Source organism: Salmo salar, chromosome 18 (genome assembly GCF_965601325.2).
Source record: "Salmo salar chromosome 18, fSalSal1, whole genome shotgun sequence".
NCBI classification, from domain to species: domain Eukaryota; kingdom Metazoa; phylum Chordata; class Actinopteri; order Salmoniformes; family Salmonidae; genus Salmo; species Salmo salar.
The window spans coordinates 20,211,199-20,225,420 of record NC_138308.1 but is presented as its reverse complement, the minus strand read 5'-3'; the positions used below and the strand labels follow the sequence as shown (position 1 = coordinate 20,225,420).

The window sequence follows — 14,222 nt, the reverse complement described above, 5'->3', positions numbered from 1 at the left end:
AGGTGGCGGATGGTCTCCTGAGGGATCTCCTCCCAGACCTGGACTAAAGCATCCGCCAACTCCTGGACAGTCTGTGGTGCAACGTGGCATTGGTGGATGGAGCGAGACATGATGTCCCAGATGTGCTCAATTGGATTCAGGTCTGGGGAACGGGTGGGCCAGTCCATAGCATCAATGCCTTCCTCTTGCAGGAACTGCTGACACACTCCAGCCACATGAGGTCTAGCATTGTCTTGCATTAGGAGGAACCCAGGGCCAACCGCACCAGCATATGGTCTCACAAGGGGTCTGAGGATCTCGGTACCTAATGGCAGTCAGGCTACCTCTTGCGAGCACACGGAGGGCTGTTCGGCCCCCCAAAGAAATGCCACCCCACACCATGACTGACCCACCGCCAAACCGGTCATGCTGGAGGATGTTGCAGGCAGCAGAACGTTCTCCACGGTGTCTCCAGACTCTGTCACGTCTGTCACATGTGCTCAGTGTGAACCTGCTTTCATCTGTGAAGAGCACAGGGCGCCAGTGGCGAATTTGCCAATCTTGGTGTTCTCTAGCAAATGCCAAACGTCCTGCACGGTGTTGGGCTGTAAGCACAACCCCCACCTGTGGACGTCGGGCCCTCATACCACCCTCATGGAGTCTGTTTCTGACCGTTTGAGCAGACACATGCACATTTGTGGCCTGCTGGAGGTCATTTTGCAGGGCTCTGGCAGTGCTTCTCCTGCTCCTCCTTGCACAAAGGCGGAGGTAGCGGTCCTGCTGCTGGGTTGTTGCCCTCCTACGGCCTCCTCCACGTCTCCTGATGTACTGGCCTGTCTCCTGGTAGTGCCTCCATGGTCTGGACACTACGCTGACAGACACAGCAAACCTTCTTGCCACAGCTCGCATTGATGTGCCATCCTGGATGAGCTGCACTACCTGAGCCACTTGTGTGGGTTGTAGACTCCGTCTCATGCTACCACTAGAGTGAAAGCACCGCCAGCATTCAAAAGTGACCAAAACATCAGCCAGGAAGCATAGGAACTGAGAAGTGGTCTGTGGTCCCCACCTGCAGAACCACTCCTTTATTGGGGGTGTCTTGCTAATTGCCTATAATTTCCACCTGTTGTCTATTCCATTTGCACAACAGCATGTGAAATTTATTGTCAATGAGTGTTGCTTCCTAAGTGGACAGTTTGATTTCACAGAAGTGTGATTGACTTGGAGTTACATTGTGTTGTTTAAGTGTTCCCTTTGTTTTTATACACTGCTCAAAAAAATAATCATATAAAATTAAGTGACTCTGTTTCAACTCAATAGGCTTACCCTTTGTAAAACCACTCGAGAACATACGTTCTGAGAACCTTGAGCATAAAATTGTGGTTTCTTAGTCATTACCACATCACCCCCTGCCATCTTTCATTTTCCCCTGCTTCTATTCAAAATGATTTAAAGAAGAATTTGACAGTAAATTAAGCTAATTTATAGAATGTTGAAGCGCCTGCCTTAAAACCATACAAAGATCTCAGACACATCAGATACAATCTGAAGGCCCATCAGAGAGAATGGCATGCAGTGCAAGACAAAGATGGCTGAGACCAAAGCTTGGTGCCACAGCCAAACTGCGTTTAGCTTTCATGCTACTGAGGATGATTCAGTATTCTATCTAGACCTGACAGAGTTAACACAACATTCTAAGGAACAGGAACAATGGAAAGATGGAATCGTGTAATTAATTTGACAGATGGAGTCTGAGATGGTCTACTAGTCGATGCAGTATTATTGAATACATTTTTACCTAATTTGCAGGTTAATTGTCGATTGTTATAAATGCTTTATGGATTCCTTGTACAGCAGGCAAAATATCTATCTAAGCAAAATCTATGGCTGCCAACATCAGAATTGTCCACTGAAATCAATTGAAGGTCACAGTGTTATAAACAGGAATGCAACAAGGCTATGCGGAGGTATAGTGCATTTCTCATTTAAACGTACAGTCCTCCTCATGTCATCTATCCTCATCCTCACTTTTCATCTGATTCAGCTCTGAGTCATTTCTTTCCAGAAATACAGTTTCCATTCTCAGAATGGCAAGATCCCTGGTCTGTTCTCACCAAAGCTCGTTAAAGAACCATCAAAATCATCTATGAAGTAACACATATGGAATCATGTAGTAACCAAAAAAGGTGTAAAACAAATCAAAATATATTTTAGATTTTAGATTCTTCAAAGTAGCCAACCTTTGCCTTGATGACAGCGTTGCACATTATTGGCATTCTCTTAACCAGCTTCATAAAGAATGCTTTCTCAACAGTCTTGAAGGAGTTCCCACATATGCTGAGCACTTGTTGGCTGCTTTTCCTTCACTCTGCGGTTCAACTCATCCCAAATCATCTCAATTGGGTTGAGGTCGGGTGATTGTGGAGACCAGGTCATCTGATGCAGTCCTGTTAAAAAAAAACGATAGTCCCACTAAGCGCAAACAATATGGGATGACGTATTGCTGCAGAATAATTTGGTAGCCATGCTGGTTAAGTGTGCCTTGAATTCTAAATAAATCACCGACAGTGTCACCAGCAAAGCACCCTCATACCATCACACCTCCTCCTCCATTCTTCACGGTGGGAACTACACATGTGGAGATCATCCGTTCACCTACTCTGTGTTTCACAAAGACACAATGGTTGGAACCAAAAATCTCAAATGTGGACTCATTAGACCAAAGGACAGATTTCCACTGGTCTAATGTCCATTGCTCGTGTTTCTTGGCCCAAGCAAGTCTCTTCTTCTTATTGGTGTCCTTTATTTGTGGTTTCTTTGCAGAAATTCAACCATTAAGGCCTGCTTCACGCAGTTTCCTCTGTACAGTTGATGTTGAGAAGTGTCTGTTACTTGAACTCTGTGAAGCATTTATTTGGGCTGCAATTTCTGAGGTTGGTAACTCTAATGAACTTATCCTCTGCAGCAGAGGTAACTCTGGGTCTTCCTTTCCTATGGCGGTCCTCATGACAGCCAGTTTCATCATAGCGCTTGATGGTTTTTGCGACTGCACTTGAAGAAACTTTTAAAGTTCTTGAAATTTTCCATATTGACTGGTAGCCTAGTGGTTAGAGAGTTGGGCCAGTAACCGAAAGGTTGCTGGGTTGAATCCCCGAGCTGACAAGGTAAAGAAATCTGTTGTTCTGAACAAGGCAGTTAACCCATTGTTCCCTGGTAGGCCATGTAAATAAGAATTTGTTCTTAACCTGTTATGGATAGGGGGCAGTATTTTCACGGCCGGATAAAAAACGTACCCGATTTAATCTGTTTATTACTCCTGCCCAGAAACTAGAATATGCATATAATTGTTTGATTTGGATGGAAAACACCCTAACGTTTCTAAAACTGTTTGAATGGTGTCTGTGATTATAACAGAATTCATATGGCAGGCCTAAACCTGATAAGATTCCAAACAGGAAGTGCCCTCTCTGACCATTTCTTGGCCTTCTTTAGCCTCTTTATTGAAAACAGAGGATCTCTGCTGTAACGTGCCACTTTCTAAAACTCCCATAGGCTCTCAGAAGGCGTCAGAACGTTGAATGATGACTCTGCAGTCCCTGGCTGAAAAACAGTAGCGCATTTGGATAGTGGTCGATCTGAGAACAATGAGACGGGTGTGCGCATGCACGTGAAGAGTCCATTTTACATTTTCAGTCTTTGAACGAAAACGATGTCTCCCGGTCGGAATATTTATCACTATTTTACGAGAAAAATAGCATAAAAATTGATTTTAAACAGCGTTTGACATGCTTCGAAGTACGGTAATAGAATATTTTGAATTTTTTTGTCACGATACGCGCCGGCGCATCACCCTTCGTTACCCTTAGTGTCTTGAACGCACGAACAAAACGCCGCTATTTGGATATAACTATGGATTATTTGGAACCAAACCAACATTTGTTGTTGAAGTAGAAGTCCTGGGAGTGCATTCTGACGAAGAACAGCAAAGGTAATCCAATTTTTCTGATAGTAAATCTGAGTTTGGTGAGTACCAAACTTGGTGGGTGTCAAAATAGCTAGCCATGATGGCCGGGCTATCTACTCAGAATATTGCAAAATGTGCTTTCACCGAAAAGCTATTTTAAAATCGGACACCGCGATTGCATAAAGGAGTTCTGTATCTATAATTCTTAAAATAATTGTTATGTTTTTTGTGAACGTTTATCGTGAGTAATTTAGTAAATTCACCGGAAGTGTTCGGTGGGAATGCTAGTTCTGAACGTCACATGCTAATGTAAAAAGCTGTTTTTTGATATAAATATGAACTTGATTGAACAAAACATGCATGTATTGTATAACATAATGTCCTAGGAGTGTCATCTGATGAAGATCATCAAAGGTTAGTGCTGCATTTAGCTGTGGTTTTGGTTTTTGTGACATTATATGCTAGCTTGAAAAATGGGTGTCTGATTATTTCTGGCTGGGTACTCTCCTGACATAATCTAATGTTTTGCTTTCGTTGTAAAGCCTTTTTGAAATCGGACAGTGTGGTTAGATAAAGGAGAGTCTTGTCTTTAAAATGGTGTAAAATAGTCATATGTTTGAAAAATGGAAGTTTTGGGATTTTCGAGGAGTTTGTATTTCGCGCCACGCCTTATCATTGGATATTGGAGCGGTGTTCTGCTAGCGGAACGTCTAGATGTAAGAAGTTAACTGACTTGCCGGATTAAATTAAAACATTTTAAGTAATGATGGACTGTTGTTTGTCTTTTCATATTTGAGCTCATATTTGAGCTGTTCTTGCCATAATATGGACTTGGTCTTTTACCAAATAGGGCTATCTTCTGTATACCACCCCTAACTTGTCACAACACAACTGATTGGCTCAAACACATTAAGAAGGAAAGAAATTAGACAAAATGTATTGCTGGTGACTGCCTCATGAAGCTGGTTGAGAGAATGTCAAGAGTGTGCAAAGCTGTCATCAAGGCAAGAATCTCAAATATAAAATATATTTAGATTTGTTTAACACCTTTTTGGTTACTACATGATTCCATATGTGTTATTTCATAGTTTTGATGTCTTCACCATTATTCTACAATGTAGAAAATAGTAAAAATAATGAAAATCCCTTGAAAGAGTAAGTGTGTCCAAACTTTTGATTGGTACTGTATAAATACAGATAGACGGATAGACGGACAGGCAGACAGACAGATGTTTAGATATTGATGGATATTAGGCCACTGACAGTTGTTGGGCCCAATGTGACTGTGAGTGTCACGGAGCCTCAGGTTCCCATCAACTCCTCCTGCCTTCATCATGTCCAGATGAAACTAAGCTCACGGAACAGATTGTAAATTAAGATTTAATATCAGTCATATGTGAAGTCCCTCTCTAGCATTTATAATGTATTAGTTTCATTATATCAGACAGCATACGGAAAAAGCTTCATATCCAATATAGTGTTTGGCTCATGAAAGACTGGACTGAGTTTTTCTTTATGCCTCAGTAGTGGACGGACTGGGGAATTTGTGCAACTCTGTTCAGTTTGGATAAATAAGGACTTGTGCAACTCTGTTCAGGTTAGGAATGGTTACGGTTAAACTAATTACACACATCTGAGCTCAAGGGTGACTACTCAAACAATATGACTTAAACCGTACAATCATACAATATTGATAGTGGAGCGCAAGAGATTTATGCAGCAGGAGCTACAGTATACTGTATCCCAGAGCATGTACATGGTGCCGATTGTTTTCAAATGACTATGTGTGCCTGTTTGGTATGTAAGGTGCTACCAGCTGAGTCACATGTAAAGGAATGTTCACATTACAGAGCCATACCACCTTCAATGTAAAACAGACTGATAATCTGGACTGATCTTTGACCACGGTCCAATTGGTGAACTGTGATTATATTACATCCCACCATTATATTAGATCCCACCAGTGAATAGAGGAATGGAGGGAGGAATGGAGAGAAGGATGGAGAGGAAGATGAAACTGAACTACAGAGAGTGGCTCGAATGGATTTTGCCACCATGACTGAACAGAATGGAACTGACAGGGAGGATAGGGATGGAATCAGACCGCATATGTACAGTACCGTGTTTGTATGTGTGCGTGCGTGATGACACAATCTCTCTAATCATGAATTGATTTTGGACCGACCAAAGGACTGCAGGGACCTGAGTAGCATTAAGGATGAGTTTCGACTGGCTTACGTCAGAGTACAATCAGAGTGCGTCAGAGAATTGAGTGTCATACAGCTTTCTCAACATAATCTTCAGTAGATGTGTATGTTTATGCGTGTGTGTGTTAAGACAGTAGCATATAAGGAGGAGTATGCGAAGGCATTTCTCACCACTATCTTCAGAACAGAGGAGAAGGTCTTGGCGTCTTCAGCCACGCCACCGATGTAGAGCTTTCTGGTGAAGACAGGCGGGTGGTCGTTCTCATCCCGCACCTCGATAAACACCTTGGCTGTGTTGGCTGCAGAGTTAAAGAGGAGGGACACAGTCACATTTTAGACATGAGGCATATTGTCTTATCCACCTTCATTGACGTTCCTCTACAGTACATCCTATAGTTTAGAGGGGATCCGTGTAGGTAGGAAAGGGGAGTTTTATTACAAACAAAATAAAGTCCCATACAAAAACACAGGTTCCAGTTCATAATCAAATAATCAAATATGCTCCCCTGATGCAGCTACTGTGCCATTTCCATTCATATGCCAGATTGTCCTCAAGGAAAATAGCTTGTAGTAAGGATATACACTCCACACCTATTTGTCACTGTTTAACTTATACAGTACAAATATGTACAAACCTAGCACAACCTTACCCTGGCCCACACTGCAGTTAAGGTGAAAAATATGCACTGTCAATGACTATTTTTCTTCCAGAAGAGCACAGAAATGTAAAGTCATGTTGCTAGGGCTAAGGAGGATCCAAGGGAATAGGATGAACAAAAACACAGTTCATTAAATCACAGGCACAAACACCACCGTGAGAGCCAGAGGGAAGGCATGGATGGATACGACATTCGCTCTCTCTCCATTGCCTTTTCCTGTCTCTCTAAAAACGGTTTTATTCCCTCCACGGTTTATCCGTTGTGGTCTTGTGGGAAATTGTTGACTTTTCAGTTAAGACACACACTCACAAACAGATGCTTGCAAGTGTAGAGAAACACAACAGCATAGAGAGAAATTCAGCACACACACATAAAAAGAAAAGCATTAAGAGAAAGGATGGCTCACATGGCAGAATGGGCTATTGAGTCTGCGTAGAATACATTTTAATTTAGGGAAAGGGGTGGTGGGAGTGGAGGGGAGCTGTGTTAAATGAATTCTTATCAATTACTCTGCTTTATTAAATATGTGTGTGTGTGTGTGTGTGTGTGTGTGTGTGTGTGTGTGTGTGTGTGTGTGTGTGTGTGTGTGTGTGTGTGTGTGTGTGTGTGTGTGTGTGTGTGTGATGATGTTAATTGGGCTGTGAAAATCTGACAATTATGCCCTGTTCTGCTCTGATTATTTGAGCTCAATAAAGTTTTAAAATATTACGAAAATGTACACGGTACGGTGGCCTGCTCTGCATTTCAATGAATACAGATCTATGAGGTGAAGAGGGTTTATCTGAAGTGGGCCAAAAAAAATTGAGGGGGGGAGGAGTTAACCTAGCAGTTAAGAGCGTTGGGCCAGTAACCAAAAGGTTGCTGGTTCGAAATCCCTGAGCCGACTACAGTAACTGAAAAATCTTTCGATGTGCCCTTGAAGAAGGTAATTGCTCCTGTTAGTTCTTCTGGATAAGAGTGTCTGCTAAATGACTAATAATTGTGGAAATAAATATGCTGTCAACTCCTCTTAGTACCACAAGGACAACCACGGTATCTAGCTGGAAAGGTGAACACTTGATGTAGCGTCCCAGCCCCCTACTCCAGTTCGATATCCCCCTCTTACATTTAGAGGGAACCCGCAGTTGGGCCATGACCACGACCATGGAGTCAGCCTGAACCCTGAGCACGTAGCTGGTGACAGTCTCATAATCCAGAGGCTTAGCCGTGGAGATAACACCTGTCCGGTTACTCACTTGGAACTCACCTGCAACCAACCAAAAAACAATCAGTACATAATGAGGAAGACATTGGCAGCACTCACTGACAGGATCAACATTGTATAAAAAAATAGGTTAATTTTGTGTCTGTGTGTGTGCCAACTGCCAACCACAAAGATTATAACCTATAGTTTTCTTATTTGGGCTTTTTGCAGCCAGCTGCTGATACTGTACCTGCACACACTGTTTAATTGTGATGCAGTTCATTAGCCCCATTTTACATTTCATTTCACTACTTCCAGATGCTCAGATTTAAAGCACTCATTTAGGACATTCCCAAGTCGATGCATTAATCAGCAGTAGACATCACACATTGATGAAGACTATTGCGCGTTGACTTCATAGACATGGAAATAGACTGTGATAAAAGGAAACTTCTACTGTTGTAAAAAATAGTTACTTTAACAATAGTTACTTTTACCACAAGTAAAGTGCAGCCAATCTTTTGTTTCAGGTAATTTCTCAGCATTTTCCATGGATTGTATATTATTGCAAGAATTTAAGACATAAATGTGACCTTTTCCTTTTTTGGCAAGTGTTTGTTCTATCTATGGCACTGGAGGGTACGTTTCTGCACTTACCGCCTTCGTTTCCTCCTACGATGGAGTAGAAGATTGTCTGGTTCATGGCGGCTGCCAGGATGCTGCCCACTGGTCTGCCTACTGGGGCCAGCTCACTGACAGGAGCAAACCTGGAGACCGAGATGACATCCAGTATGACTAAACATCCCTGGACACATTACCACTGACAACTTCCACTGAAAAAATCCATTGTGACAAAATCAAATTCTCTGACACTCTGTGCCTTACCACCACATTTAGCAAACACATTGTTGAATATGGCATATTTGAAAATTGCACTAAAAGAGACTATATTCAAACATTCAATGTTTCTACAATAGCAATTAACACTTTATCTTAGCTTGACAACTTCAAGTGAACATTACGTCGGTGTCTTCAGGTTGTCAAGATAAAAAAAAGATCACAACAATGTCCTTGATATTTAACACTTCCTCTATTGTGCCGTGAATAGCATGAGATAGCATGAGCTGTTATTTCCATGATAGGAGAGACAATGGCTAATAACAGCTAACAGCCATGGCTGACTATCACACATAAAGAATGCATTCTCATCCACATCTACGACAGATAAGCTCGTCACAGCTCTCCATAGAAGTAGCGGTTGCAATAAATAGCGCTGAATGCTAGCTTGGCAGAGTGTCGGCATGAGATGATTCAAGTTGATAATGCCATCTTACTGTGTGCGCTTTTGTAATACTGTCAGTATGTGTGTCTCGTGTTGCTTCAAGACTAGTTTCACTTCAGCCTACAGTCAATCATGTCAAGAGATAAAAAGCCTTCCTTGTGAAAGCTTTGTGGGGAAAAGTAACGATCAAATCATAAGGTGTGGGAGTCGTATTCTATTATGTACACTAAACTCCATTCAGTGTCAGGGTTACAGAACCCTCCGCAGTAGAGGAAGTGAAAGATAAAGAAGCGTCTCCCAGCTGTAAACCATATTGGCAACCCAAGGCAGTTTAAACCACCGCGTCAACACTGTCACTTCATTACTCCTTCTTGTCTTCCCTGACCCCCATGCATTTTATAGCATCAATAATAAAGCAAGCCTTCAGGTAAGAACAAACGTCAAAACAGAGTCAGACTTTTACTCCAGGGGTTTGTTCTTGTGTTTTAATAGCACGGCTCTTCCATATAAAAGTGATTTCATGAGAGGAACCAAAGAGGAGACAGCATCCATTTCCCATATTGAACATGAAGGTCAGTGTGAGGCATTTGCGCTGGGAAAAAGATATAGGCATCTTCTTTACAACAACTGGCTTTATTCATGAGACACATACAGTAAGCATATGAGAAAATATTAGTACACCTAAAAGAATATCAACTATCCCTGCTAGACAACATGCAATAATCACTTGACTGTCAGGGAGATAAACTGAAGAATCAAATCAAATGTATTTATATAGCCCTTCTTACATCAGCTGATACCTCAAAGTGCTGTGCAGAAACCCAGCCTAAAACCCCAAACAGCAAGCAACGCAGGTGTAGAAGCACGGTGGATAGGAAAAACTCCCTAGAAAGGCCAAAACCTAGGAAGAAACCTAGAGAGGAACCAGCCAATGAGGGGTGGCCAGTCCTCTTCTGGCTGTGCCGGGTGGAGATTATAACAGAACATGGCCAAGATGTTCAATTGTTCATAAATGACCAGCATGGTCAAATAATAATAATCACAGTTGTCGAGGGTGCAACAAGTCAGAACCTCAAGAGTAAATGTCAGTTGGCTTTTCATAGCCGATCATTGAGAGTATCTCTACCGCTCCTGCTGTCTCTAGAGAGTTGAAAACAGCAGGTCTGGGACAGGTAGCACGTCCGGTGAACAGGTCAGGGTTCCAAGAAGTGAGAGATGAAAGTGTCTTACATTTTAGAAACCTATATAATCTAAACGTGAACATCAGGTGGCTTAGAAAACAATCTGTATTTGAGGAAACAATGTATTGAGAGACAGAAGGTCAATGGTCATTTTGATACACCATGTGCAGAATTCTGTAAGAATTTCAGTTGAGACAACATAACTTCCTGTGTACTTATGCAAAGCATGGACATTAAGTCCTGACATTGAACAAATTCGAGTATCACATCAGTAAGCATGCATGGATGAATAAATCACAGCTCCAATCCACACCTGGGCTTTTGCTGTCTAAGCCTTTCAAAAACTTTTCTATAAATACAGACCCTCCTCTTAACACTCACTATGAATCAAGTCTATCCATATGAAGTGTTCTCTTTGTAGAAGCTTTAAGAGGGATGACGGAGAGAGACTTGGCAAAGGCCAACACAGACTAAATGACTCTGGGAGTTGCTAGAGTTACGATATCAGTAAAGGAAATACACTGGGGCTTGGGGAAAATGTGCCCCTGGAAAACCAGCAAGACACTGGTTGGGGAAGGTTGGCATGTCTGTAACTCTAGTTAAGACTAACACTATACATTGAGTGAACAAAACATAAGAAACCCCCCCCCCCCCCAGGGGGCATGGACTCCACAGGGATGCTGTCCTATGTTGACTCTAATGCTTCCCACAGTTGTGTCAAGTTGGCTGGACGTCCTTTGGGTGGTGGACCATTCTTGATACACACGGGAAACGGTTGAGCGTGAAAAACCCAGCAGCGTTGCAGTTCTTGACACAAACCAGTGTGCCTTGCACCTACTACCATACCCTGCTCAAAGGCACTTGAAACTTTTGTCTTGTCCATTTAACGTCTGAATGGCACACATACACAATCCATGTCTCAAGGTTTAAAAATCCTTTAACCTGTCTCCTCCCCTTCATCTACACTGATTAAAGTGGATTTAACAAGTGACATCAATAAGGGATCATAGCTTTCACCCGGATTCACCTTGTCAGTCTGTCATGGAAAGAGCGGGTGTTCTTAATGTTTTGTACACTAAGTGTACACCAGTACTGTGTACTAATGACTCTGTTGCCCATTGCCACTAATGTGTAGGAGTGCAGCAGCAGAGCAACAGGCTTACAGGTTTGAAGCTAATATATTGCTGCCTGGACCTGAAGTCAAACATTGGGTGAGATTATTGTGAATTGAGGCTAATGCTAGTGCTAGTGCTACAGTAGCTAAAGCTAAAGGGTTGCAGACGACTGCGTGATCATGCTGTCCGTAACCGATGTGACTAAAACCTTTAAACAGGTTAACATTCACAAAGCCGCAGGGCCAGACGGATTACCAGGACACGTACTCAGAGCATGCACTGACCAGCTGGCAAGTTTTCACTGACATTTTCAACCTCTCCCTGACTCAGTCTTTAATACCTACATGTTTCCAGCAGACCATCATTGTCCCTGTGCCCAAGAACGCCAAGTGAACCTGTTTAAATGACTACTGCCCCACAGCACTCACATCTGTAGCCATGAAATGCTTTGAAAAGCTGGTCAGGGCTCACATTAACACCATCATCCCAGACGCCCTGGACCCACTCCAATTCGCATACCGCCACAACAGATCCACAGATGACGCAATCTCTATTGCACATCACAATGCCCTTTCCCACCTGGACAAAAGGAACACCTATGTGAGAATGCTGTCCATAGAATACAGCTCAGCATTCAACACCATAGTACCCTCAGCTGCGGACCCTGGGGCTGAACACCTCTCTCTGTAACTAACTGGATCCTGGAATTCCTGACGGACGTTCCACAAGTGGTGAGGTTAGACAACACATCCGCCACCCTGACCCTCAACACGGTGGCCCCTAAGGGGTCCGTGCTTAGTCCCCTCTTGTACTCCCTGTTCACCCACGACTGCGTGGCCGACGATGACATGCCGGTGGTAGGCCTGATCACCGATAATGATGAGACAGCCCTTAGGAAGGAGGTCAGAGACCTGGCAGTGTGGTGACAGGACAACAACCTCTCCCTGAACGTCAGTAAGACAAAGGAGCTGATCATGGACTACATGAAATGAAGAGCTAAGTCCGCCCCCCATTCACATTGACAGGGCTGTAGTGGAGCAGGTCGAGAGCTTAAAGTTCCTCTGTGTCCACATGACTAAGGATCTATCATGGTCCACACACACCAACACAGTCACACCAACACAGTCACCATGTGCAATGCCATGCATCGGCTGGAGTGGTGTAAAGCTCGTCGCCATTGGACTCTGGAGAAGTGGAAACGCGTTCTCTCTGGCGTGATGAATCACGTTTCCCCATCTGGCAGTCCGACGGACAAATCTAGATTTGTCAGATGGCAGGAGAACACTACCTGCCCCAATGCATAGTCCCAACTGTAAAGTTTGTGGAGGAGGAATAATGGTGTGGGGCTGTTTTTCATGGTTTGGACTAGGCCCCTTAGTTCCAGTGAAGCGAAATCTTAACGTTACAGCATACAATTATATTCTAGATGATTCTGTGCTTACAACTTTGTGCCAACAGTTTGGGTAAGGCCCTTTCCTTTTCCAGCTTGACATTTCCCCCTGTACACAAAGCGAGGTCCATACAGAAATGGTTGGTCGAGATCGGTTTGGAGGAACTTGACTGGCCTGCACAGAACTCTGACCTCAACCCCATCGAACACCTTTGGGATGAATTGGAACGCCGAGTCAGGCCTAATCGCCCAAAATCAGTGCCTGACCTCACTAACGCTCTTGTGGCTTAATGGAAGCAAGTCCCTGCAACAATGTTCCAACATCTAGTGGAAAGCCTTCCCAGAAGAGTGGAGGCTGTTTATAGCAGCAAAGGGGGGACCAACTCCATATTAATGCCCGTGAATAATGAGACGTTCGACAAGGAGGTATCCACATACACTACATGACTAAAAGTATCTACCTTAATTATCTCATACCCCTCTACATCGACTCAGTACTGGTACCCCATGTATACAGCCAAGTTATTGTTACCCATTGTGTATTTACTATTACTTTTATTATTATGCATTTTACTTTTCTATTATTTCTAAATGTTTCTTCTCTCTGCATTGTTGGGAACGGCCCATAATTAAGCACTTCAGTTTTAGTCTACACCTGATGTTTACGAAACCTGGGACAAACACAATTTGATTTGACTTAATTGAGGCTGTGACACGCTACGCTAACATGCTGCATTCCTACTGAGACCACACTCAGCGCAGAGCGGCCAGAGTTGACTGGTTGCAGTCGCGCTCAAAAGCAGCTTCGCCCGAGGGTGTTAGCGACTGTAAAATCCCAAAGGATGTGTGTGTGTTTGTCTGTGTGCTTGTGTGTGTGGTGTGTGTGTGTGTGTGTGTGTGTGTGTGTGTGTGTGTGTGTGTGTGTGTGTGTGTGTGTGTATGAACAAGACAGAATTCTGCAACCCCCCCCAAAACTGAACTACGAAGGGACAACAACAAGTCAATCCAGAGAGGGACGTGGCTAAGAAGGAACTTAAACTAGTGTGAGCCAAAGAAGTCGGTGTATTCTAGGATTTAATTATACATAGAGCAGAACCATGTAGCATGGAGGAGGGACAAGGGGGGCTGATTCCAAAGCCTTTCATATTTAGATAAGATGATCAGGACAATGAGGAGCGAGAGACAGAGAGAGAGTAACTGAAAAAGAGGCACAGGCAGAGAGAGGAGGCGGTAAGAGAGAAAAAGAGACAGAAAATTAGAAA

General features: G+C 43.2%; 1 protein-coding gene across 1 annotated transcript in view; it reads right to left on the bottom strand.

Moving 5' to 3' along the window:
* Positions 1–14,222, bottom strand: part of LOC106577001 (protocadherin-15) — a 263,912-nt gene that overhangs the window by 34,906 nt on the left and 214,784 nt on the right. The window contains exons 25-27 of the mRNA XM_082964779.1: positions 8,650–8,759; positions 7,915–8,055; positions 6,322–6,449 (exon numbers count right to left, since the gene is read on the bottom strand). Coding sequence (XP_082820905.1) covers positions 6,322–6,449; positions 7,915–8,055; positions 8,650–8,759 — 379 coding nt within the window. The remainder of the gene's footprint in view (positions 1–6,321; positions 6,450–7,914; positions 8,056–8,649; positions 8,760–14,222) is intronic.